The following is a 26,834-nucleotide window of genomic DNA, read 5'->3' on the forward strand; positions in this document are numbered from 1 at the left end:
TACTACCATCTCTATGTTAACAGATTATATCATCCTGTTAAAATCCTATCAATATCCATTCTTGTTGTAGAATGGCCTGGCCAGGTTTATTATCGCTTCAAATAGGCTTTGGTTTTTTAGGTCACCATCACTAGCTAGTTAGATTGGCATGGTTTTAGCACTTGTACATATTTTTGCTTTTTAATTCCGAGTAAAAAAACATGTTAAGATCCTGTCAAAATGGAGCATGTCAATAGAACGCTCCTTTAGATTGTTTTGTTCACAAAATACAACTGTGGTTTTCTCCGTCAATTTTTCATCTTTGTAACATGTTTGTTCCAATTTCCAAACAACACCAAAATAAGAATGATTTTTTGGGGACCATGGTTTTTTTTTGGGGGGGGGGGCATGGTTCTATTTTTAGTAAGACATTTAGAAGTAAATCTAGGTCACCCCTTATCTAGATATTTATATTAATACCTAAACTACCCTCCTAATTAATTTTGGGTAATGATTAGTGAAATCACTAGTGAAATGATTAAGCTAAAGAAGTAGAATTATTGAGAGAGTAAAATTAGAGAAGATGAAGAAGAAAAACATGGAAAATAAATTTTTTTTCCAATTCACTAAGCTTGAGTATTCAAGTGATGATAGCTCATCTGATTCTTCATCTCCATCCTCTCCTAGAGTATTTGTTAATCTTCACAATGATCAAGATATGAGTTATTTCTTAGATGGTGAATGTATTCTTCCACAAACTCAATCTCAAGATGAAAATGATGGATTTTATCAACCACAACAGGAGGAAGAGTATTTAGATACCCAAGTATGCTTCAAACTTAGATAATGGTGGTTGAATTGGTCCAAATATTATAAAACTATAAATTTTTATAAAAAATTCCTGCTAGGTTCAGGTAGTTCGGTTACCAAGTGTGAAGAACAGGTAACCGAACACAGAGTTCGGTTAATAAATGTCAAGAACATATAACCGAACACAGAGTTCGGTTTCTTTCTTCAAACACGCAGGTAGTCGAACTTTAGTAATAAGATTTACAGAGGTATGTTCGGTTGGTTCGCAAACTTCAACGCAACCAAGTTCTCAACCGAACTGCAGGTTAAAAGTAACCTAGTATTAGAAGTTCGGTTGGTTCGCAAACTTCAATATATTTTGCGAATCAACCGAACTGGGCTTATATATGCATATATGAAATTAGGCAAACGTTCGGTTACTACGAAATTTATTTCTCGGCGAATTAGGTAGAGTTCGGTTACGAAGTTTCAAAGGTAGAGTTCGGTTACAAAGAAAACTTAACATTTTTGCGAACGAACCGAACTTTTGGATTTCTCATTATTTTCGTAAACTAAAGTTCGGTGATATCCTTATTTTGAGAAGGAACCGAACTTATGGACTTGTGTTGTTCTAATACAAGGAGTTTGGTTAAAAGTATTTTTTGCGAATCAACTGAACTCTGAGTTCGGTTAAGAAAAAAATAATTCGTGATAACCGAACTTTTTGCGACGAAACCGAACGTTTTGCGACGTAACCGAACTTTTCTCTGAAAAAAAAGCTCCATTAAACCTCTCTGCAACTTCCATTTTCAACTCATTTTGATGATTACTTCTCATTTATTCAACCAAAAATGAATGACAAGTAATGAGTTTGTGAGAATATTTTTGTTAATGTTTTAAATTAAGCTATATATATAGGTGGTGGTGGTGGTAATCGGAGGTGGTGGTGGTGGTAATTGGCGGTGGTGGTGGGAGGAGGTGGTGGTTATATATATAGGTGGTTATTAGGTTGGTTTTAAATTAAATTAGATTAAGGATAGGTTAGTCATTTCAACGCTTTAGGACACCTCTTATTACTATAGGGAGGGTGGCCTAATAAAACCATGGTCCCCTCAAAAGAACCATGATTCCTAAAAAATCATTCCAAAATAATGGGTTTTCTGCGACCCACTATACAAAATGGGTTTTAATATTGGGCTTTTCGTAACCCACGATATGTTTGAAGGCCTCCTATTACTTCCATCAATCAAAATTAGAACGAAACCAGAGAGAATTTTAAAGAAGTTTTGCAAAGGTTAGGGGGAGAGGGGAGAAAATGATTTCCTCTTCGGGGCATCAACGAACTGATTCAACTCACTATAGACTTTACGAGTTTGCTAAAACTGCCCTCATCAAAATAATCGTGTCTCCATATGCCACGGTATCTTCTTCTCTTTCTTTCTTTCTCTCTCGGAATTAGTTTCTTTGTCTAATTTGTTGTTTCGAATAAATTCTAGGTTTGTGATTTTTATTGTGGAGCTGGAATAGATACAGATAAATGGGATGATTCACAAATTGGTCACTACATTGGAATAGGTATAAGAAATAAGCTTGACTTAATAATACCCTCCTCATGTGTCAAATTATCAAAAGAAACTAAAATTTTGATTTTTATGTTGTAATTTAATGAATTATGTGTTTGTTTTTATAGATGGTTTCTCTGCTGGAGTTAACGAAGCTCGGGATATTTGGGAGAATCATAAAAAAGGTTGTCCTGCTGATTTCTGTAATGTAGATCCTTGTGTGGTAAGTCCATTCACTTTGCCATGAAACCCTCAGAATTAATTTCTAAAACCCTGTGTGTGCTCAACTTTCTGGTAAAAGTTGAGCACTGGCGGACGCTTCCGGGGTACTTTCGCTGTTGCACATGATACTGTTAGATGTTGTGTGTACTTGCACATTTTGAATATGTATGCTCAGAATTTTACGCGTCTCAGCTTTTTCTAACTCGCACATGTACATGTATCATCCGAACATAGCTAAAACCAGTGAACCTAGAAAGTTAACATCTATTACATTCTTCTTCGACAGGAGAACTTGGATTCTTATTTACAGGACAAGGGTATTCCTGCAGATATTGTTTGTTGCTTACAGCATTTGCAGGTATGTTTCTCATGTTTTAAGTTTTGTTTTTATATTTGGCATAACATCTGTAGCTGAAGCCAAGTAGAAAGAGTTTGTTTTGAATAATTTTGGAATTAATGTAAAATGCAGTTTTGTTTTGAAACTGAGGAGAGAGCTAAAAGTCTTCTTCGTAACGTGTCGTCATTGCTTAGACCAGGGGGTTATTTTTTCGGTATTACTCCTGACTCATCTACTATATGGTATGAATTTTTAACAACTTCTGGATTTAGTTTTTTATTTTCTGTTCTCAGTACCGAATTTATATTTCGTTCCTGGAAATTCGGTGTTCATGTACCGAAATTATAGTTATTTTCTAACTTTTGGGTTTGTAATACACTTATTTTTCGTGCAAATGTGTAAGTAGTATGTTTCAAGTTCACAGGTTTTACATGGTTAGCTAAGGCATGTTTGATAAAGAAATAAAAAAAGGGTTTAACCTGTACCTGTGTAAGTTGTGTACGAGCTTTTGTGCAGTGCTGCTTTTCTTCTTGAAGATTCCTTATGCGATTATCTAGTTTCTTGTGATTGAGACCTCTAATTTGCATCCATGCTGGGTGTAGCTGTAGATTTTCTTGCTTTTGATTCAACCATTTGTATGCTAGATTTTATTAGTGAGACTGATTTCTGTTGAAATCCTCTAGGGCAAAATATCAGAAGAATTTTGAAGCGTCGCACAACAGAGTAGGTGGAATGAAGCCGAACATAGTTCCCAACTGCATAAGATCAGAGAACTACATGATCACTTTTGAAGTCGAGGAGGAGAAGTATAAACAATAAGCTCTTGAACACATTATCCTCTTTCTTAAGTCGGTTTTCTAAGCATTCTTGTTTTTCAGATTCCCTTTATTCGGAAAAAAGTACCAGCTGAAATTTGCCAATGGCAACAATTCTGAGATCCACTGCTTAGTCCATTTTCCAAGCCTTATCAGGTTAGTAAATCTGAATAGGAGATGGAGGTGAAATAGTGTGGGGTTCTTGTTCATGACCATTATTTATGTTCTTTCTACAATTTAGATTTGTATCCATTTAATAACTGAAAATAAAATATTAATACTGATTAGGTTGGCTAGAGAAGTTGGTCTTGAGTATGTTGAGATTCAAAACTTGACTGAGTTCTACGAGGATAACAGGTATCTAAATGTGTATTTTGCATTTCTGTTTTTCTCTGAAATGTCGTTTGTGGGTATAGCTCCTCATGCATTACTTTATCCTTAAAACTGCAACCAACGCGTATTTATGATTTATTCAGAATTGCGTTTGTCTGACATTCGGTGAAGATTTTCATTAGCGAGTGTTGTGTGCAGTATTATTAAAAATAATTCTTACAAAAGCTGAAAGTATGTTCACTGGCCTAAAGGGCACAATTTGCAGGTATGCTTCATAATGTCTCTCCAGACTTTGTGGACCCTAGAGGACGACTTCTTCCTCGGTCTATTGATATCTTAGGTACTGAACTTTCTTTTGTCTTCTCTGTTTTCTTCCTACTTCACTCCCTCACATCTTACGGCCTGCATTACGTACACTGTTAACCATCTGTTATGTCGTCTGTTGCAGGATTATATACAACTTTTATCTTCCAAAAGCCTGATCCAGATATTACGCCCCCTATAATGACACCCAGAACGCCAGAAGCAACTTATTTTCCTGAAGAAGTAATTCCTCTCTTGTGATTTTAAGATACCATCATTCTTTGTGCTATTTTACTAGTTTCTACTATATTCTAAGTCTGGGAAAACATTGTTTTTGTTTATTTCAGCCTGAATGGCAAGGAAGCAGCCGGAGACGTCAGAGTTCAGTACTTCCACTGCTGATAAAAAATAAATGCACACCCGGTGGGGATCGAACCCACAATCGCCTGATTAGAAGTCAGACGCCTTATCCATTAGGCCACGGGTGCTGGTTGAGACTAAAATGTGTATCAAAGTATTGATTTGATGCTTCCAGATAAAAGGTGCTGATCCCCAGTCTTCACATTTCCCCATCCAGGAGTTACCATCTTTGGCAGACCTGACCGGCTTACCTTTTGGAAGACAGTCGGCCAGAAAATTAAACGAGTGATCACCTTCAAAACATTCTGTATAGTTTTGCACGACTGAATTTCGTTACTTGGCATTTTTAAGGGCCACCCAAAAAGAATTAGGGATCAATAATAAGACAAAGTAGAGTCACCCAAACCTAAATTGAAGTTAGCCCTTATCTCGCGTTTTTCGTAATAACAATATTGTCGTTCCACAATTGATAGTTTACCTACAATCGGAAGTAAACTGTATTACTTTAACCTCCGAATATACTCAATTTTCGAGTTTTGGTACTACCATAATCAGTAATAAATTTAACTTCCGGATGTATATTGGCTCCAAAATGAGATTTTGCCAAAATTCTAAAATTTTCAAACTTTGGTACTACCATATCGGTAGTAAAGTGTGTTACTTAACCTCCAAATATACTCAATTTTTGAATTTTAGCATAATCGGTAGTAAATTTAACTTCCGAATGTATATTGGCCCCAAAATAAGATTTTGCCAAAATACTAAAATTTTCAAACTTTGGTACTACCATAATCGGTAGTAGAGTGTGTTACTTAACCTCCGAATATACTCAATTTTCGAATTTTAGTACTACCATAATCGGCAGTAAATTTAACTTCTGAATGTATATTGTCCCCAAAATGAGATTGTGCCAAAATTCTAAAATTTTCGAATTTTGGTACTACCATAATCGGTAGTAAAGTGTGTTACTTTAACCTCCGAATATATTCAATTTTCGAATTTTGGTACTACCATAATCGGTAGTAAATTGTGTTAATATGTGATGCTTATTATCTACCGATTGTGTTCATGTCCCCAAATTCAAAATTTCAAAACTTAATAAAATTTTGAAATTTTCTACTTTCACAAGCGGTAGTTAATAGTGTCCATTATCTACCGATTGTGCGTAACTTTTAGTACAGAGAAATTGAATTTTTTGAATCAAGAATATTCGGTAGATAACGATCAATTTCCCTACCGATTACGTTTCTGCTACTGTAAATCCAAGAACATCAACCATAATCGGTAGGTAAAATAGATTTTTATCTACCGATTATGCTTCTGCTAATGTAAATCCAAGAAAATTTTCGGATCAAATTTTTGATTTCAAGTAATCAAATCCTAATTTTGAATCACAACTACTATCATCTATTCGTTTTATTTGTTTAACTTCTTTTTTTTTGATGTTCTAAGTTTCAACTTTAAGGTTACTAAATTTTGGGATTTAATTTTAAACAATCAATCATAACATTTGTTTGATCGACGATTTTTGTTTTCAATCAAAATTAAAATGATGAAAAAAAAATTCAATATGTAGAAAAAAGAAGAAGAGGAATGATATGATTATGAAAATAAAGGATATAGGTTTAGATTTAGTATAAAGATGAAGGACAACATAGACAATTTCTTATTTTTAAGACACCCCTTAACCCGTTTCAATGGATGGGAATAAAAAGGTGGCCCCTAATTCCTTTTTAGTGGCCCCTAAAAATGCTAGGTTTCGTTAGTCAACATTTTGTAATCTTTCACCCAATTTAGGGGGGGGGGGGGGGGGGGGGGGGATGATTTATCTCGTTTTTTTTTTTATATCGTTACATGAGTAATAAATAGTGAAAAACAAATGGCTTAAAGGTGTTTGGATATCAAAAGTAGAAGTCAGTCCTAGAAGTCAGAAGTAAAAACAATCCGCTAAGTTTGATTTAATCCTAAATATAAGAAGATATAAAAGCTGGAGTTTTCCTTCGGAACTTTATTATTCAAACCCTAGACTTATCTTTTGTGACTCTCAACCAATGGAATCTGGAAGTAATAGCCATCTCATGGAAATCACTGAAAAATGAAGCTTGCTAATATTAAAAGGAATAAGGGAGTGATTGGTTCTGCAAAGAACCTCAGTGAAGCAGAAGAGGCATGGACAAACAGATTGATTGTGAAACTAGTGACCAGACCTGAGGAAGACGAAGATGTTGAGTCATCAAAAATGAAGGATGAATTGAACATTCTTTAGAAAACCTTCAAAAAAAAGGGAAGTTAGAGTAGTAGGAAAAAATCTTTATATTTTTAAGTTTAACTCTCGAAAAGATAGCAAGGATGTTATTAAAAAATCTCCTTGGAATGTTCTTAAGTGTTTTCTAGCTCTGCAAGAATACACAACAGAGATTGCTTACAAGGATTATGTTTTCACGAAGCAAGAATGTAATGTTCAATTTAAGGGTTTACTATTGGAGCCTCATCATGAAGCTGTTGTTACTGAAGCTATTGAAGACTTGGGAAAAAAAGATATCCACAGAGCCCAAGAATTGCAGGACACGTTATGGTGGTATGATCACTACACATATTGAAGTTGATCTTAAAACACCTCTTAAAAGAGGTGAATGGAGGAACATAAATGCAGGAGAACCAATATGGATATGATATGGGTAAAACAACCACATAACTTATATGGTCAATGTTATATTGTAGATCATGATGATGATATTTGTGAAGGTGTAGCTGAAATCTTAACAGAGGGAGCAATGATTATGGAGGAATATGAGCAACAATGCATCAATAAGGGCAAAGTTATTGATGAGAAACCATAAGGAGAAAACGAGGAGCAAATTAATGAATTTATTCATGTTGAAAAAGTGCAGAACTTCTCGAGAAAGCTGATGATAGGAACACTAAAAGAGCTAGAAATCAACCCAATCGTACTAATGGAAGTGACCCTTCCATCCAAAATCCAATACTGGGTACTCATGGAAGGAACATAACTAATAATGAAAAGACTCGTACTACAAATACTCATATTGATTTCATGGTTGGACTTGAAATGGTTGCTTATGAGGATTCTGATACTGGCTCAAAGACTAACTCCACGCAAAATCAAGAGAACCATGCAGTTAAGTAATTACTCACCAAATACCTCTTTATTTTCTTTGGTTAGTCACTAACCATTTAATTCTACATTTATTAGCATCGTTATTACTTTTTGTTGCATTAGTGTAAATAGTTGCATATATCAAAATAACATAATGAAAGTTTTAGCTTGGAACTGTTAAGGCTTTGCAAATAAGACTACGAGAGATCATCTTAAAGACCTCCTCTATAGGCATGACCCAAATGTTATTTTCATATCTGAGGCCAAAATAGGGGAGGATAAAATGAGAAGGCTTATAAGACCTTTTAGATTTCCTAATAGTAAAATTATCCTTTCCAGAGGGTTAGCGGGAGGTTTAATATTATTGTGGAAAGATGGTTTCCATTTCCATATTGTGAATGCAGATTCTTGGATCATTAACTGCTCGGTTCAAGGTGATCTTTTAAAACCAGAATGGTTACTCACATGTATGTACGGTTCACTATATCCACATCACAAGGAAAGACAATTGACTTACATCAAGAATATAAGCAGCAGTATTTAGCAGCCATGGGTCATAATTGGAGATTTAAACTTGGTCTTTTCGAATGAGAATCGAACTTCCAGATTTAGAAGTCCTTCAAATACTTCTAATTTTTCTACTTATTTTGCTTCTTCTTCAAGAGATTCTCCTTTTGTCAATTTGATCTATGAAGCTGGTTTAGAGGACATGGTTACACTGGTAGGTCTTTCACATGGTCAAGTAATGTCCACAGTACTGGAATAAGAAGGTCGAGATTGTATTGAGCTATCACAAACAAAGAATGGGCTATTCACTTTTCAGATGTAAAATTAATGTAGTTACCTCAATTGGGGTCTGATCATTGCCCAATCATGTTGGATTCTTCAATAGCTGATGGGGACAGGAAGCGAAATTAGAAGTATTTCCAATGCTATGAAAGAGATGATTCTCTTAAATCTGAGATTGTTACAGCTTAGACGCATCAGGTTAATGGTTCTCATGTTTATCAATTATCAAGAAGGTTGATCATCACTAGAATATATGTGGCTAAATGTAGTAGAGAAAAGTTTGGTAATATGCAAAGTAACATAATTCTTCTTCATCAGCAACTTGATACCCTACAGCAAAGTGATCATGATCTAAATACAAATAATCAAGTTCAACAAATAGAGCAGCATTTGGAGCATTGGCATCAAGTTCAAAGTGAGTTTTGGGGACAAAAAGCAAGGGGTGGGTATTATCTAGAGATGGACATGAATACCAAATATCACATGAAAATGCAAATAGGAGAAGATCCAGAAATAATATTGTTTCTTTAAGAGATGAATATGGTAACTGGTGCACTACAAGGAATGATCTGGAAAACCTTCTTGTTAATCATTACATTTCATTGCACACAGCTAGCTATCCGGTTAAAAACGAAGTGATTCTGCAGTATATTCCTCAGGTCATTACTGACACTGATAATGTTGAATTAATGAAAATTTCTTAAAATGTTGAAATCTTCAACAGATTGAAAGATACGAAACCATGGAAAGCTCCGAGACCAGACAGATTTCCACCTGGTTTTTTTTAGTCTCACTGGGACATTGTGAGCAATGAATTCATCAATATGGTGAAGCAATTTTTCCATACAGGTTTTATTCTTAAGAGTTTTAATGCAACAAATGTATCTCTGATACCAAAGACAAAAAATAAACAGTTCTCATATGATTTGAGGCCTATAGCATTGTGTAATATTTCTTACAAGATAATGTCATCTAGGATGAAAAATTAATGGGGAAAATTTTATTTCCATTACAAGCTGCTTATGTTCTGGGGAAGAAAATTTCAGACAATATTCAACTTGCTCAAGAAGTTATTCATACAATGAAGAACAAGAAAGAGGTCAATAAACATCTATCCTTAAAACTGGATATGTCGAAGGCCTTTGATGGCTTGAATGATCTTTTTTAATAAATGTTACGGCCCAGATGGGAATTCTTACTAGCCATCAAGGGGTGTGAGACACGGTGACCCCTTATCTCCTTATTTATTCATTATAGTTATGGAAGCTTTCTTTAGACATCTTATCCATGTAGAACAACAAAACATATTCAACGTATCAATATTGCTATGAATGCCCCCTCTATCTCACATTTATTCTTTGTCGATGATTGTTTATTGTTTATTAATATTAATCATTTGCTTACAATTATTGGGGATTTTGGAGCTGCTTCAGGACACATGGTAAATTTCAATAAATACAGCATTTACTTCAGTACTCATGTGCCTCAGATATTTTGTAGATTATTGTATATAAGATTAAAGGTATATACAATGAGCTTTAATAAAATCTATTTGGGTATTCCTCTATTGGTTGGCAGAAAAAAAAACAATGTTTTACTAAACTAGTGGATAGAGTTCAGAACAAACTATCTACCTGGAATGATAAAACATGTCACTATGTGGCAAATCTTTGACGATTAAGCTTGTTACTAATACAATTCCTGCTTACTCTATGAGTTGTCTTCAAATACCAGTCGACATTGTAGACAAGATTGATGATTTACAAAGGGATTTCTGGAGGGGATTTGATGAGAAGATAGGAACTTACATTACTTCATGGAAAAATATTGGTTTGCATAATAATTTTGGTGTTCAAGGGTTTAGGGACCTAAGACACTCAATCAAGCTTTATTGGTTAGGGAAGCGTGGAAAATATGTACTAATCCTGATGCACAATGGGTAAAGGCCTTACAAGCTAAATACTTTACACGTACAAGTCTGCTTCATGCTAATATTAGAACAAATTGTTCTTGGTCCTGGAATGGCATACAGAAAAACATTGCTTTTATTAAGCAACTCAGTTGCTGGAGAGTTGGAAAGGGGGACAACATTAAAATTTGGCTTGATGTTTGGATCATTGGAATAGATGGTCGACCAGTTCCCAGATAAGAAGCGGCAGACGGTGAAGACTATATAAGGGTCAATGATCTAATAACTCAGGATAGGCAACACTGGAGTCTGGAGGTTATCAGTACCTGTTTGAACCTCAAACTGTTGAGCTAATCTTGAAGATGCGAATCTCTGCAAACATTGAAGATAAATTAATCTGGAAGTTAACCAAGAATGGTGTATTCACTCTCAAATCAGCTTACAATAAACTGCATGAGATCATTTTAGAAAATCAGCAAGTTTCAACAAATATCCAAAATACAAATTTTCTATGGAAAGAACTGTGGGGTATTCATACTTGGCCGAGGGTAAAACATTATTTCTGTAAGTGTTTGTCAAACATTTTACCTACAAGAGAAATAATTTCACATGTTTGTCGATATATCAACAGATTGTTTCCTCTTTGTAATCAACATGATGAGAGCACGATACACATCTTATTCTCTTGCTCTTTCTCTAAGGCAGTTTGGATGGAAGTCCCTGGTGGCTCCCGAGTTCTAAAAGAGAAGTGTAACAATATTGCTGCAATGTTTGAAGACTGGTTAAATCAACATCAACAACAAGACCCTCTGCATGATTGGATCAATACTGCAATGGTTGTTGCTTGGTCGATCTGGAATGACAAATGTGAAGTCGTATTCCAAAATAAAAATGATGATCCAAAACTTACTGCAAGAAGAGCACTAAGTTTTTCAATCTATTTTGGGAAGATTAACAGTATTCAACAGTCTCGTAGTACAGTCACTCATGTGGTGACTAATAATCCTCGTTGGAGTCCTTTTGCATCTACATTTTTAACTCTTAATTGTGATGCTTCTTATGATACCAATACTGGTTTTACTGGAATTGCACTGATATTGCGTGATTTTACAGGAAATTAGAGGGGAAGTCTCTCAAAATGCTATGCAGGAATAAAGGATTCAGAAGCAGGCAGAGTGTCTCGCGTTTTTTGAAGCTATCAACTGGAGCATAAAGTTGCAAATAAATTACGTGGTGTTTGAAACTGATTTGAAGAATATTTAAGGATACATTAATAAAGCTTCTCCAGTGATAACATGGGAGACTGGGACTATTTTGCTGGAAGCTATAGATAAACTCAAAACAATACCAGTCTGGAAGTGTAATTTCATTCCTAGGATTTATTATAAATCTGCTGATATATTATCTAAGTTCAGCAGAAAGTTTGGTGTGACCAAAGTATGGTCATTTAGTCCTCCAAATATTGCTGAGAGACAATTACTGTTAGACAATTTGTTCATCTCAAGTTAATTAAACATTCAATCTTTAGCATCAAAAAAAAAATATATAAGCTCACATTCTTTCCGAGAAGCAGAAATCAATCTCAGTAATCACTGGTCAGGAACAAAAAGAATTTGTTTCACAAATAACCGGTCTTTTTACATCTAGAATTCATTTTGAATTTGTGTTCTAAAATTAATTTGTGACTTTTACTTTCAACGTTCAAAAAGTAACTTCTAAATTATTATTTTTTTAATAGGAAAGGAAAATTTGTATTAACGTAAGCAGAAACCATGCATAGTTTTTTTCTTATAAGAGAAATCAAATCCACTGGCAATTCATTTCCATTCCACAACTCAATAATATTGCTACTTCTGGCCTTTTTGGCTATAAAATCATCTACTTCATTTAGTTCCCTTTAGACATGAGCACATGCCCAAGAGTTAAATGAATTAAGCATTAACCTATAATCACAAATAATGTTATTGTTTGTCCATTTGACAATTCTTAAACTGCCATTTATGGATTTTATTACGTTTAAACTATCTCCTTCCAGATGCATCTTTTCCGCTCCTTTTCTTATGACCAATTTGATTGCCTCAAAAGATGCTATGGCTTCTGCTTGTTCTTTTTCTTGTGCTACTCCTTACATGCAAGATGGTTATTCACATGTTCCTACATCATTAAAACCTATTAGTCCACAACTTATTGCATTTGTTTCTTTAACAAATGATGTATCAAAATTGAATTTTGTGAAGATTGTTTATGGTAAGGTCCATTGCTCCTCATTTTCAGACTATCTAGGTGTAGACCAACTAGATATTTGCATGTTGGCAACTCTAACCCAATATGCAATTGATTGTTGCACCTGTCGTTTGAATACTTCCACTTGCACCTGTACATTCTCAAAAACTACAGCACAACACAATTTCCAAATATGCTATAGCATGAATCCGGCACAAGAGATAAAGATCAGAATTTAAAGTTCTGCTTGTACTATCATTAACAAACCAACTAGCCACCCAATCCATAAGACTATTTTCATTATACATTTCTATAAAGTTATTGTTCGGAGCACTCCATAAGGATTTAGTGATTTGACACTCTAATAAGATATGATTAACAAATTTACTATGATTATTGCATAAGGGGCAATTTGGACTAACATTTGGAACATATACATGGAAATCTCACTTCTCGGGACCAAGCAATCATTAAGACATTTCTACGAAAAATGTTCAACTTTCGAAGGATGTTTAACCTTCCAGAAGGATTTCCAGTTAAAATTATCCTGGATATTGCCTTGCATCATATCTGCTACCATTATATATGCAGTTTTGACAGTGAACTCACTATTGTGAGTAGGGTTCCATCTAATTTCATCCTTATTATCCATATATATTCTAATTTTATGAAATTCCCTGACTGTTTCAGCATCAAAAATGGCAGTAAGCATATTAACATTCAAACCACTAGAGTTTGGGTCAATTAACTAATCCACAGTTTTGGCAGTGGTTGAATCAAAATTAGACCTCAAAAGAGAGTTTTCTTTTGGTACCCATCTATCCTTCCGTATATGAACATCAATACCATTCCCAAGCTCCCAACAATAGTTCTCTCTTATAACATTTAACCCTCTACAGATTCCTTTCCAAGTCATTGAGCCAGACTTATCATTAGCAGAATGCACTGAATTACTATCAGGGAAGTTTTCAGGTTTTAGAATTTGATCCCAAAGAGCATTTGGCTCCTTTATTGTTCTCTAAGCTAAGTTAGCTAAAAGGGCAGCAATAAAATATTTAGTCTTTTTTATATCAAGACCGCCTTGAACTATGGGTTTAATGACATTATCCCAACCTTTAAAGTACATTCCCTTAGTATTACCTTTCTTATTTCCGAAAAACTTCCTCCGGATTGAATCCAGCCTATCTGTCATCTTTTTAGGCATTGGAAAAACTGCAAAATAATGACTAGCTAAAGCCCCTAAGACTGATTGTACCAAAACAATTCTACCAGGATGGTTCAAATGTTTGCTTTTCCAAGTTGCAAGTCTATTTCCGAAACTAGTTTCCAAGTACCCAAAAGTTCCATTTTATCTCTCTGAATCACGAGAGGTACATCTAGATACTTTTCTCAAAGACTTAACCTTCTTATCTTCAATATACTAATCATAATGTTCTTGACACCACTATCTATTTTTGGACTAAAAGAAACCTCTGATTTTTCATGATTTATAGACTGGCCTGAATATTTGCTAAATTTTTGCAGAATGCAATCCATACTCCTAGTACATTTCACATTTTCCTTGGTAAAAGCCAAGCAGTTATCTGCAAAAAAAAGAAAAAAAAAAAAGTGGCTAACAGAATGAGCAGTTTTCGTTACTTAAATACCATGGATATCACCTTTCAATTCATCTTGAATTAACATTTTAGATAAGACATATGTGTAAATGATAAACATGTAAGGAGACAAGGGATCTTCCTGTCTAAGACCCCTTGTTAGGAAGATCTCTCTTGAACAACTATTTAGAAGAATTGAAATATAAACAGTAGTGGAACATTGCTCTATCATAGTGCACCAGTGATCATGGAAACCTAGTTGCCTAAGGATATCAATTAGGAAAATCCTCTCAATTATGTCGAAATCCGTCCATATTGAGAGCCATAAGTCATGACTTTGTCATATTTTTCCTAAGAATATCCACTACTTCATGCGCAATAACTATATTATCAGTTATTTTCCTAGAAGAATACAATTTGATAGGGGCTTAAAATTTATCTATAACAGTTTTTATCCTACTGGTCAAGAATTTGGAAATGATTTTATAACTTATATTACTAAGACTAATGGGCCTAAAGTCCGCAGAGGGCTTCGGAGAACTAGTCTTAGGTATTAAAGTAGTAAAACTAGTGCTGTCAATAGGTACCCATTACCCGAACCGGCACCGCTAGATTCAGGTACGGTTCCAGGTTCTAAAGTTGGACCAGTTAACAACTTAAGACCCGACGGGTAATTACCCGATTGGACCCGAATCCTAACAGGTCCAAACGGGTAATACCCGTCGGGTACCCGGTTATTCATATTTTTAGCAAAATTATAAGCATTTTGCTAGTTTTGGCTTTGATTTTTTTTTCATTTTTCATTTTTTTCTTACGTTTAATCTTTGTTTAGTATATTAATTAATAAATAATAATAAACTTCTTAAAAACAATTTTGATTCAAGCTAAAAAGAGAAGGAAATTAAAATTTTAAGATTTTTTTCATAGTTTTCTTAATACCCAACGGGTACCCGGAACCGACGGACACCCGGATCTTTAAACGGGTTCGGTTCTAGGTCCACAAAAAAAAATTAGGAACTGGACCCGTCTTTTATAAGTAGGATCCGGGTATGGAGGACCCAGACCCATTGACAGCCCTAAGTAAAACTATGGTTCATTAGATGACCAGAACTAAGAAAAAAAAACTTTAATCATACTTATAGTGTTTGCCCCACCACATCCCACATTTTCTAGTAAAGACCAGGTGGGTAACCATCTGGACCTGGAGAGATCCATGGTTGCATCTGCCAGACAGTATTTCGTATCTCTTCATCACTAGGTATGCTAATCAAATAGTTATTTTCTTCCTAAGTTATACATGGATTTAAAACCTTAAGATACAAACTTGCATCTGGAGGCTTGGTAGATATAGTAATCTTAGCAAAATGGCCTTTGAGTTCAGAAGCAATCATACTCCTATCCATTAATCAAATCCCTAAGCTGTTTTGAATGCACTTTGAGTTCTCTTTTTTTTTAAACTTCACTTTATCATGAAAATACTTGGTGTTTTGGTCATCAAAAGACAATACATCTTCCTTATACCTTTCACCTTTGCATATAGTAGTCCTATTGGACTTTATACCAATGCTTTAGACTATTTTCAAGTCCTTTGATTTGGTATCTAGGTCTGTTGGCTTGTTGAACATGATATATTTTCCCTTCCAGGGTCTTAATATGAGATTGAATATTACCAAAAATATTTATATTCCACTGTCTAAAGGAAATTTTACATTTCTAGAGAAAGGACATGCTTATAAGAAAAAGAACCATTCACATCAGTGAACCAGTTATTAGCGCTAGATGCTTCTACATGAATTATCAAACAAACAACATTTGTTAAATCTCGTAAATCTCATAGGTTACCATGAGAATTGGAATATGATCGCTTCCTAGACCAACTAAGTGATAAACGATAGCATTAGGAAAGTAGCTTGACCATCCATCATTAACAAGAGCCATATCCAACCTCTCTATAATTAGTGAATTACCACTTCTTCTATTAGACCAAGAATAAATATTTCCCTACAAAGTTGATATTAGTTAAGCCTAAAGATTTTTTATGGTCTTTAACATTATCTAGATGAGTTTGAGACAATGTATTCCCTCCATAGTTCTTCTCTTCTAATAACAAAAGTTAAGTCACCCAATATCATCCAAAGGCAGGGAAACTTAGTTGATAAGTTTTCCGAATAATTCTATTGATTATCCCACCCACTATGAGTTAATGTTTCATACTACAATTCAACAAGTTCTGGCCACTCTCATCATCCATTTTAACAAGCACAATAATGAAATTAAAGTTTGTATTAATAAAGGATGCATCAGTAACATTTTTCCAACGAGGATATAGACCCCCTGACAAGCCCACAGGGTCAACATAAAGAAAATTGGAATAATTAAGACTTCTAATGTAATTGGTCATTTTCTAACTTCTAATTTTAGACTCAGAGAGAAATATTAAATCTGGGTCATTAGATCTTATTAACTCCCTTAAATGTTGTCTATTAGTTTCATTATCAAATCCCTGAACGTTCCAAGATAGAATCTTCATCCTTGTGCAGTTATACAATTTTTTATTCTTTGTTGAAGAAAATTAAAACACTCAATGTAATCAGTTGGCCTACTATAAACTCTTGTTCTTCCTGAATTGAGATAAGCAATACAATGAAAACCAAGGCTTATCTGAGCGAAATCAACTATATGCAAATTCAAACTCAGTCTATGATTAAGAGATAATTGACAAAACAAATAAAAATAAGCCATATATCCAAATTTTAAGAAAAAGTTATCAGAAAGGTTGCCACCAATTTCTAACGAAGATAGTGAAACCATAAAAATAATTTTAGAGATAGAAGCTGAGAAAACTAACAAATTAAAGTGTAAGTAAAGTTTAAATTTAAAGATGGTTATGGAAGAAACCCTGACTTTTTGTACTTACGTATGATTCAATAGCAGGAAAATGGTTAGCGGTTCCATTTGGTCCTCTACCCCCATTCTCGACATCTTCCATGTTCAAATCGCCATCTCCAAGGCTTGTATCACTGATCTCTTGGTAATCACCTCTACCATTAGCAATCACATGAGTTATGTCACTGAAATTTGGTTTAGGGTTTTGAGATGAGTTTTGGGAATTGATTTCAAGAAGAATATAGTTATCTTCACGACCTTCGTCTCTGCTCCTTTTTTTTTCTCTCGGAACTGACCTGTCCTCATCCGCTCCATCCAGCCCATTATCCCCTAAGCTCTCAGACCCACTGTTTCCTTCAGCTGCATCCTTGTTATTGAGTATTTTTTCTATCATATGGTAGTTTTTAGCGTAATACTCCTCAAACGCCGAATTTTTCATCCCAACAGCAAAAATATCTCATGCACGCTCCTTACACATTGCATCATCATGATTAATTACAAAGCAATGTGGGCAAATTTTCGTTGGCTGCCTCTGAATGATACTTGGTTCATACCTTTGCGCTGCTGCAGTGAGCAACCAATTCCTCTTTTTAAGTGGTTGACTAAGATCAACCTCAACTTTTCCAGTAACCACTCTTCCTATGATAACAGTCCCTCCTCCACCTTCGTTGACTATTTTCCTCCCAGTGTATTGACATAATTTATCAATAATACTAATGTCCAAGTGCTCCAGAGATATCCCTTTGAACATAACTAAGAAAACCTAGTGAGTAAACTCATAGTTTTCAACAAGAATCGAGTTATCATGTGGTTTCAGTACTACCAAGTGTCCATGGATAATCCAGGGAACTTTTCCATAATAACATTCAAGTCATCAACAGTCTTGAATTTGAAGACATATAAGTTCCTCCACATAATATTGATTACCATTCTCCTATGCCTCCTCAAGATGATTTCACATCTTTTTGAACATTTCCATACTCTATATTATCTTTTGAGATAACCTTTCCTAGAGGCAGTTAGACTATTTGGTTGCAACTTCATCTATCTCATCTCCAGATATCAAACACCTTCTTACACGTTTAGGTTGTTCCATTCCTAAAGTTGACTACTTCAGCCTCTTTATAAGAGCTGCCATTTGGAATCTTGAGCTTTGTGACATTTTTGTGATGTAGAAAGCACCGCCTCTTTTAAATAAAAGTTGTAAATTTCTTGGGTATATGATATTAGCCTCCATATACCCAAGAATGTGCACCTTTTCAAAATGACACATGTTTGTGACATTAAAAGGGATAATTGTTGGGGGAATGCCAATTTTACTAAAGGGAAAGCCAATTTTTGGGTTGATTTAAAAATAGTTTTTCAACTATCAATCCATTTGAATATAGATCTCTCTATCTATCTAACCTATAGTGTAAGTGCAAGATTAGTTAGGTTTGTTGATCGTTAGCAACATGGAAATTTAATCTGAATATTCAGTGATCTTCTTCTTTTTTCTCTTTTTTTTTTTTTTTTTTTTTTTTTTTTTTTTTTTTTTGTAAACTTTGGTTCATCATTATGATAAGTTCCGTAGATGCTGAATGGGAAAATCGCAGGCATGTGCAATATGCTATGGCCTAGTTTTTTCATTCGGTCCATGGTGAATCATTTGGAAACAAAACAAAAAATCAAGCAAAAATCTTATCCTTAGATCATTTTAGGGTGTGATCTTAGGATCATTATTCTTTTTACCTTAATGATTCATTCATCACATTTAATTACACCAACTTAGAATCAGAATTGTCATTCTTATCATTGAATTTGGATTTCTTTTATACGTGATTTGTATCAAGTAAGATACAATTGATCAAAACCAAAAAAAAATAAAAAAAAATACAGTTGATAAAAAAATTTATACGTGGTTCTTTTGGAATGTGTCAAAACCAACAAAAAAGAAGAAGATACAATTGATCAAAAATTTTATTAAAAGTTAAGTATCCACTAGTGGGGATTTTTTTTCTTTCTTTTTTCTTAATCCACCCAAATTCAGCTTTCCCTTTAGTAAAAATGGTTTTTTCCTTATTAATTATCGCCAAATTAAACTTCTTGTGCACCTTTTCAACATGCTTTAAACAATTTCTCAGTTGTAAACTTCTTGGCTATATGATATTAGCCCCCACTATGCTTTAAACAATTTCTCGTCTTTATATGACCTCAACATGCCATATAAACAATTTCTCCATTAGGATTTTGAAGAGAGTTTCCTATTTTGTTGTGGAAGAAGTAACTTTCATTTTTTGGTTGTTTTTTAATTTTTACCAGCTTTTCCTTTAGTAAAAATGGTTTTCCCCTTACTCATTATCGTCAAGTTAAATTTCTTGTGCACCTTTTCAACATGCTTTAAACAATTTCTTAGTTGTAAACTTCTTGGCTATATGATGTTAGCCTCCAATATGCTTTAAACAATTTCTCGACTTTATATGACTTCAACATGCCATATAAACAATTTCTCCATTAGGGTTTTGAAAGGAGTTTCCTATTTTGTTGTGGAAGAAGTAACTTTTATTTTTTGGTTGTTTATTTTCTTTTTTGGTAAAAGTTAAAAAACAACTACTTAAATCGAACCAAAACATGATACCGTGATTTTTAAAAGCGTACGCTTTGCTCCAAAATGCTTTGACTCGTAATGGTGAAGCGGGTAAGATTCTCTAATAGATGCGCTTCACATACTTCCCGCCCAAAAAAATTAACAGAAAAAAAGTTCTAAGGGCGGGATTCGAACTCAACTCCTGTTACCACCGAGCCACTTATTCTCGTCAAAACCAACGAGCCACGGCTACATTTTTTTATGAGAATTGGATTTATATTTTATTTATAAGAATATTATCTTATTAAATTTACATTTCCCAACTAACCTAGAGCAACTGTTATTATTTATGGTCGCTTCAAACATCAACCATGAAACGACGCTTCACGATTCAACATACGTTTCGTTCCTTAAAATTGAAAAACGCTTCACGCTTTAAAAACCTTGCATGCTACCATCAACTTCTAATATTTTTGCTTCTATAAATGAAAAGATAACAATTTATGTGGAATACAAACAGGCTGTTAGACTTAATCCCTTTTACTTCGAAAAGCCATTTTGACATGTGATCTTAGGAGTTTGGCAAAGTTTGGTACCCCTCGTACATTGGATGGTCTCCCATTAGAAACTTATCAACATAAAAGTGTAAACTTATCTTGAAACAAACGGCTAGAGATATGACACGTTTATCAGGATGAGATATTATTAGGTACAGTATCTAACGGATATGGCATTCTTCTCCTAAATTTGTGCTGCAAGTTCAAGATCAATTAAAACCGCAAACTCCTCTGTTCTGCTTTCATGGCGGATTCAGACAATGAGTCTGGTGGTGACGGTGGTGGTAACAATGAATTTTCTCAGAGGGAACAAGACAGATTCTTGCCTATAGCAAACGTGAGTAGAATAATGAAGAAAGCATTACCAGCAAATGCAAAGATATCAAAAGATGCTAAAGAAACAGTACAAGAATGTGTATCAGAATTTATTAGTTTCATTACAGGTGAAGCATCTGATAAATGTCAAAGAGAGAAAAGAAAAACCATCAATGGTGATGATCTTTTGTGGGCTATGACTACTCTTGGGTTTGAAGAATATGTTGAACCACTCAAAATATACCTTCAGAAATTTCGTGAAATGGAAGGTGAGAAAACTTCATCTACCACGGGTAGTAGGCCTGACAGAGATGGGGGATCAGGTGGTGGTGGTGGTAATGCTGGTGGGAATTCTATGGGTGGTTTTGATGGAAGTGGTGGAGTTTATGGTGGCGGGATTCAACCAGGTGGTAATAATATGTTGATGATGATGGGTCATCAAGGACAAGTGTATGGTGCTGGTTCAAGTGGTGGAGTTAAGACGCCGGCTTTTCAGAACCAATGATGGTCTAATGCTTTCACTTGGTGACTTGGCTGGCGCGTTCTATACGATCTGGGGCGTTGCCTTAGTTTCTCATTGTCCTTGAAGCATTTGCTATTTATTTGTAAAATCGTTATAATTTTCTAATCAGAAAAGATTGAAAAAAAAAAACTTCTAGAAATTTATATGAAGTATCAAATATAGGGGAAGAAGTTTATGCTTCCAAGATACGGAGAGTGTAGCTGCTATCAAATTTAGTTTCATTTTAGTTTAGGAGTATGTTGGGTTGAATGTTGCCAGCAGTGTGCTACACTGAGACATGTTAGACCCAGATTCCAACAATCGCATAACAAGTCGTTGCCAATTTTGTTTTCAGAAGAACAAAACCAACCATAGTTTTCAGGGAGATCGGTACAAACAATAAGCTTTCCAACACACTGCATCCTGAATCCTAGATATATACCAGATCCGAACGAAGTTAATGCCACGTTCCAGGCATCATAGGGATAGACGATCTGCCAAACTTTCAAATTCAGCATCATTTTAGAGCCAGCTACCTTCAAAACGTCTTCATATCATTTTAACACCGCAGACCTGGTAAATAAAGTCAATACAGAAAGGCAAAAAGTGGAAATCTAACTACCATCAACAAAACTGAAAACATTGTGATCAGCAATATAAGCATCTGATAGATAGTGTTCTCCAGGATACACTCATTATATCTTGTTTAATACATCTACTACTTTCTTAAATTACTATAGAACCACCGCCGACCCACCATACCTGGAGAAGGATCTGTGAAACCCTTATACAGTTGAAAAGCAGGTCCAAAAAAGAATGGAAAATTAAAACCCCCATAGACAAAGGATGACAACTAAATTTATAAATTTTAATCTTCCAGCTCAATGATCTTGACCACGGATGAATCACCAACTTTCTGGCAAACAACAACCCGATCATGTGACTTGATAACACCGGAAGCCTTTCCATGATCAAGAGCAACCTTCAAAACTGACTCGTTTGTCGAATTTGTGGACTCAGCCTGCCAATACCAGAATTAAATCATCAGAAGATGGAATGCTAACAAAAAATGATATTATGTCTGGTTGCAAAAGAAGACGAAGAACCCTTTATTGAAGTTGCAATGGGATCACACAACAATAGAAGTCGGGGAAAAAAAACTTACTGGGTGACGAGGATCAGCGAGCATGGGAAAAAGACCTCTTACAATAAGTGATTGTCTTGCCTGCCCATCAAGAAAAAGATAACTAATTAGCTTCAACAAGATATTATCTAGCTTGGGTAGAAAAAAATCCTAAGGCTAAACAACAGAGCAAACTAGAAACTAAACTAATTACGAATGATTACCGTGGGTCCTACCTCAAAGGCACCAGTGAAACTCCAACGAAGTTGATTAGTTTTGAGTCGAGGGATAACAACTGACAGCACGGGCATTGTCGGCCTATACTTGGCAATCAATCTGCACTCGCACAAAATTCGGCACTTATGAGTGAAGAATTTAACATTAAGAAGAGAAAGAAGCATCACATTGCATGAATAAACATGCACTTAAAAGAAAAGAAAAGCATTGCAGCACCTAGCAGCCCTTCCAGATGAAGTGAAGCAGATTATAATAGATGCCTTCACCTTAATTGCAGCACGCACCTGAAAAAGAGGTCATAATTTTTGGTCAAACACAAAACCTGCTACAGCCTACAAGCAGCTTTCCAAGTTAAAAAAGAAAGGTTTGGTTCCATATTTGTTTAAGGAAAGAAGAAATCGCCCAAAAAAAAAATACCGCTGAGGAAGCAATAGACTCCAAGTGGCTCATTGGTTCTCCAACATATTTCACAGTCTTCTTGAAGTACAAGTCCTGGTTGAAAACCTTTTCAGCCTGTAAGTTTAAAGCGTCAGTGGCATGTAGTTGATGATAACAAGAGACGAAACTGTATGACCATATAGAGGCAATGTAACAGCCAAATTTTAATGATATATATGCAGGTTAGATAGAATAGTGCATACGACAGAAAATACCGAGAAGCAAGTATAGTAACCCCGTATAATAGATGGCCGGAGATGTACAAAATTCCCATCCAACAATACAAATAAAAAGCTTCAAACTCTATTGGGGTTCCAAGCTTCAAACTCTATTGGGGTTCCATCAAAAATTAAAAACTCTATTGGGGTTGATCGTTAATATTGTTGACTGTTTCAAGTTTAAAAACAGTCAAACATGCTAACACATGACCGTACTGGAGAAACTTAACTCTATTGGGGTTGACCGCTAATATTGTTGACTGTTTCAAGTTTAAAAACAGTCAAACATGCTAACACATGACCGTACTGGAGAAACTTGAGCAAGGGCTAAACAAGATCAAGCAGAAATAGTTGGCAAGTCAATGCTAGCTTTCAAAGTTCAAAAGATAACGAAGAATGTACCTCGGCACAAATTTTTCCAACAATGGAGATGGTCTCAACGGGGTAAAATCCTCGAAGAGTCTCAGCACCAAGAAGGATAGCATCAGTTCCTGCATAAGTAAAAAATAAAAACACTAATCAAGAAAAAGTAAGGTACTACGAAAAAAAATAATGCCAGAGAGCAACTAATGATTTGAAGATATTCTTTCAGTACAGAGCTATTAAACTCAGACCATCGATTAACTGATGCTAGATGGTACCATAAATAAATATTAGAAACTGGAACAAAATTCACTTAGTCAAGACATGCATGCACACCATCTAATACTGCATTAGCCACATCAGTTGCCTCTGCACGAGTTGGTCTAAGATTGTCTGTCATACTGTCCACAACACGGGTAACCACAGCAGGTTTACCAGCCATATTACACTTGTAAACAGCAGCCTTTTGGAACAAGAACACCTACAAAATGAGAGAATGATTACCATCAATAAGTTAACGGCCAACTACAAAGGGAATCCACGAGAGCTGATTATTTCTTTCATTTTCAGGACTATACCTTCTCTGGTGGTAAATCAATTCCAAGGTTTCCACGAGAAAGGATAATGCCATCAGCTTCTTGGAGGATTTCATCGAAATGAGTTAACCCCTGAAAAAATACCATAAACACAGTAAGTTCATAGCATTGGGACTTAATAATGGAACATGGGAGATAATAAAATAAAAATATAAAATCATGGAAAAAAAGATCAACTAACTCACCTCGATGTTTTCGATCTTAGCGAAAATCTGAGTTTGACCGATGTCACCTAAGGTGGAAAGAAACTGGCGAGCCTGCATATTGAAGCAAACATGGTGTCACATTCTTTCATAAAGCTCTGGTGCACAAGGGACATGATTAACTAAACCACTCATAAGGTATAAGAATTACTTACTTCGCGGACATCTTCAGCATGTCGAGTATATGATAGTGAGAGAAAGTCAATACTGTTCTTAACACCCCATGTGTGTATGACCTGAAATAGTTAAAAATGATGAATTATAATAAAAGATTATCTAAAGGATGCAGAAGCATTCACTTGCAAATAGCACAGTATTCCCATGGGAAACGTTCATGCATGTAATAGACTTACAACATCACATGTGATATATCTAATGAACAAAGTTAAAACAACAGGAAGTGTCAATAATGTTTAACAATGATTTTGCATGTAGCAGAACCTCTTGACATCCTTTGCTATCTACACGAACACAAAATAATTGCAGATAGAACAATACTTACTTCTTTATCTTTCTCAGTCAAGGTTGGCAAATCAATGTGAACCTGAGAGACATGTAAGGTGAACAATGCCCCAGATAAAGTAGCTGAGTTCTTTACGACACAGACAACATCTGCCCCCTTCACCTCAGATACCTGCCAAAATATAATGATTAATAACCACATTAAGAAGATGATAGCAACAATGTTGAAAAGTATCAAAAAAAAGTTGGTGGCTTGGCTTATTCTTACACTCAACTTGAAAATTTGTACATGAGGGAAAACCGACTGGACCTTACAACTTAAAAGGTAAGGTAGGACGAAGGAAGCAAACATTTAAACTTAGTGCCCAATGTAGCCAGGTAACCATTTTTCCAAGTTCTACCTAGCACCTCAGACTTGAAAACCCAAAAATTATCATCTTAACAAGAACCAACCAATGTCTTACCTCAAGCCAAACAGAAGTAGTTTCACTTCCGGTAAACAGGTATTGACCCATAAAAATTGTGTCTCCTTTTTTCACAGCCTGCATAAAATCCATGTTTTTCGTCAAAATACTTTGTAAATGCAGAATATAGTTGCAACCAAACGAACAAACAAAAAGGGAATGGCAACTAATCATTCTATTGAGTTCCAAAAAGATCTACCTTTGCTAGTCCATCAAAACTGATGGGTAGTATCTCTGAATTGGCTTCTTGATCTTGATTTGGAGTCAAAACAACAAGTTCATCAGCTTTGAGCGAAATTGAACTCTCGCTCTTATTAATGACCTGTAACTCTGCGCCAACAGTATCTAACATTACCTGGAAAGAGTAACAACTCCATTAAATGCTTAGCCAACAAATTCATTCTAAACCAGTGTTGGGGGAAAAAATACAACTAACAAGTAGATAACAGAAACATGAACTAAAAACTTACGGCACATAGTTTCTTAGTAGCCTTGACAGCAATTTTCAAATTCTCTAAAGTCTCTTGATGGTATTCAGCATCTCCTAAAGAAAAATCGAACCGAGCAACTACAACAATCCAAACACAAAACACCATTAAAATCACATGCTTCGGTAATCCATCCAACATTAGAACTATAATTTTCGTTAATCTAAACTCAAATCTCTGAAAACACACAGGAAAATCAGCACAAAACTTGATCTTAAAAACAAATTAAACTTACCAGACATTCCAGCTTTGAGACAACCAGAGAGAACTTCAACAGATCTCGATTTCGAACCTAATGTTCCAACGATCCTCGTCATTGCGGAGTAAAAATTCTACAGAAACAAAATTTATATCATTATATAAATCTCAAAAAATCAACACAACAACAAAAACAAAAAGTAAGCAAAACCTAATCAAACATTCTACACTGCACCACCGTTATAGATAAAAAGGACATTAAATAAGTAAAGTGGGAAACGAAGGATCTGAATACAACGATGATTTAGAACTTACAGTTTTGGATGGTTCAAGGATTGAAGCCATCCTAATAGGTTCCTCGAGAAGTAAGTGTGTTGCATGCATTTTCGATGATTTAGGTTTTTACGAATGATAACTTTTTGAAAATTCTGGATCCTAAATATTGGATTCAGAAAGAGCTGAAGAAAAAGAAGAACTCTTGAGATTTTCAGAGGGTTTTTTCTTTTAGGTTGTTACCACCAGCACCGCTGATATTTGTAGAATTAAGAAATACCAGGAACCAAAAAGAACAAAGAAGAATTGAAAACCGGGACACAACTTCTCGTACGAAGTTACCTTTTTTATCTCGGTCGGGTAGAAATATCTCAAGGACCACGCAGAATATCTTGGTGGACAATTCCCCATCCCAGTATTCCTCCCGTTTTTACAACCCTGACCCGCACCTCGACCCTAACCCTATAGCTCTAACACCATTCTGGTGTGAAGAAAAAAAACAAAATGTGTTACGTGGGAAACTTATTATGTCAATTTCTAAAAATCATAAAACTTAAAAAATAGACTTCGTAGAATCATAATAACGTGTTGCTAGCCCAGCTGGTCATCTC

The 26,834-nt window shown here is 35.1% G+C and overlaps 3 protein-coding genes and 1 non-coding gene across 4 annotated transcripts; 2 read left to right on the plus strand and 2 right to left on the minus strand.

The window, feature by feature from the left end:
* Window positions 1-2,047: 2,047 nt before the first annotated feature.
* On the plus strand, window positions 2,048-5,120 carry LOC113293082 (mRNA cap guanine-N7 methyltransferase 2-like). The gene is made up of 11 exons (XM_026541848.1): window positions 2,048-2,188; window positions 2,265-2,343; window positions 2,459-2,553; window positions 2,839-2,910; window positions 3,022-3,131; window positions 3,573-3,695; window positions 3,768-3,860; window positions 3,993-4,061; window positions 4,289-4,377; window positions 4,486-4,583; window positions 4,688-5,120. The coding sequence occupies exons 1-11, from the start codon at window positions 2,084-2,086 to the stop codon at window positions 4,859-4,861; spliced, it is 1,107 nt and encodes a 368-aa protein (XP_026397633.1). The 5' UTR covers window positions 2,048-2,083; the 3' UTR covers window positions 4,862-5,120.
* TRNAR-UCU lies at window positions 4,756-4,828 on the minus strand. The gene has a single exon. It is a non-coding gene; the product is annotated as a tRNA-Arg (tRNA).
* Window positions 5,121-20,496: 15,376 nt separating the features above from the next.
* Window positions 20,497-21,367, plus strand: LOC113298764 (nuclear transcription factor Y subunit B-3-like). Its single transcript, XM_026547592.1, has one exon. It carries the CDS (start codon window positions 20,588-20,590, stop codon window positions 21,161-21,163), a length of 576 nt encoding a protein of 191 aa, XP_026403377.1. The 5' UTR covers window positions 20,497-20,587; the 3' UTR covers window positions 21,164-21,367.
* Window positions 21,368-21,767: 400 nt separating this feature from the next.
* On the minus strand, window positions 21,768-26,525 carry LOC113298763 (pyruvate kinase 1, cytosolic-like). Its single transcript, XM_026547591.1, has 16 exons — window positions 26,266-26,525; window positions 25,988-26,084; window positions 25,735-25,832; window positions 25,464-25,619; window positions 25,265-25,342; window positions 24,841-24,972; window positions 24,494-24,574; window positions 24,321-24,392; window positions 24,118-24,207; window positions 23,876-24,020; window positions 23,579-23,667; window positions 22,938-23,033; window positions 22,737-22,804; window positions 22,520-22,619; window positions 22,326-22,385; window positions 21,768-22,181 (listed from the first exon to the last, which is right to left on the minus strand). The coding sequence occupies exons 1-16, from the start codon at window positions 26,332-26,334 to the stop codon at window positions 22,029-22,031; spliced, it is 1,584 nt and encodes a 527-aa protein (XP_026403376.1). The 5' UTR covers window positions 26,335-26,525; the 3' UTR covers window positions 21,768-22,028.
* Window positions 26,526-26,834: the final 309 nt, after the last annotated feature.

The sequence above is a fragment of the Papaver somniferum genome, chromosome 7 (assembly GCF_003573695.1).
Source record: "Papaver somniferum cultivar HN1 chromosome 7, ASM357369v1, whole genome shotgun sequence".
NCBI classification, from domain to species: Eukaryota; Viridiplantae; Streptophyta; class Magnoliopsida; order Ranunculales; family Papaveraceae; genus Papaver; species Papaver somniferum.

Bases quoted from the DNA above. Each gene is read 5' to 3' on its own strand.
- LOC113298763 (XM_026547591.1), bottom strand. From the start codon at position 26,334: ATGCATGCAACACACTTACTTCTCGAGGAACCTATTAGGATGGCTTCA. The intron at 26,085-26,265 runs GTAAGTTCTAAA...TTGTTTCTGTAG, and splicing joins TCCTTGAACCATCCAAAACT to AATTTTTACTCCGCAATGAC. The intron at 24,208-24,320 runs GTGAGTTAGTTG...GTATTTTTTCAG, and splicing joins CTAAGATCGAAAACATCGAG to GGGTTAACTCATTTCGATGA.
- LOC113293082 (XM_026541848.1), top strand. From the start codon at position 2,084: ATGATTTCCTCTTCGGGGCATCAACGAACTGATTCAACTCACTATAGA. The intron at 2,344-2,458 runs GTATAAGAAATA...TTGTTTTTATAG, and splicing joins TGGTCACTACATTGGAATAG to ATGGTTTCTCTGCTGGAGTT. The intron at 4,062-4,288 runs GTATCTAAATGT...ACTGGCCTAAAG, and splicing joins GAGTTCTACGAGGATAACAG to GGCACAATTTGCAGGTATGC.
- LOC113298764 (XM_026547592.1), top strand. From the start codon at position 20,588: ATGGCGGATTCAGACAATGAGTCTGGTGGTGACGGTGGTGGTAACAAT.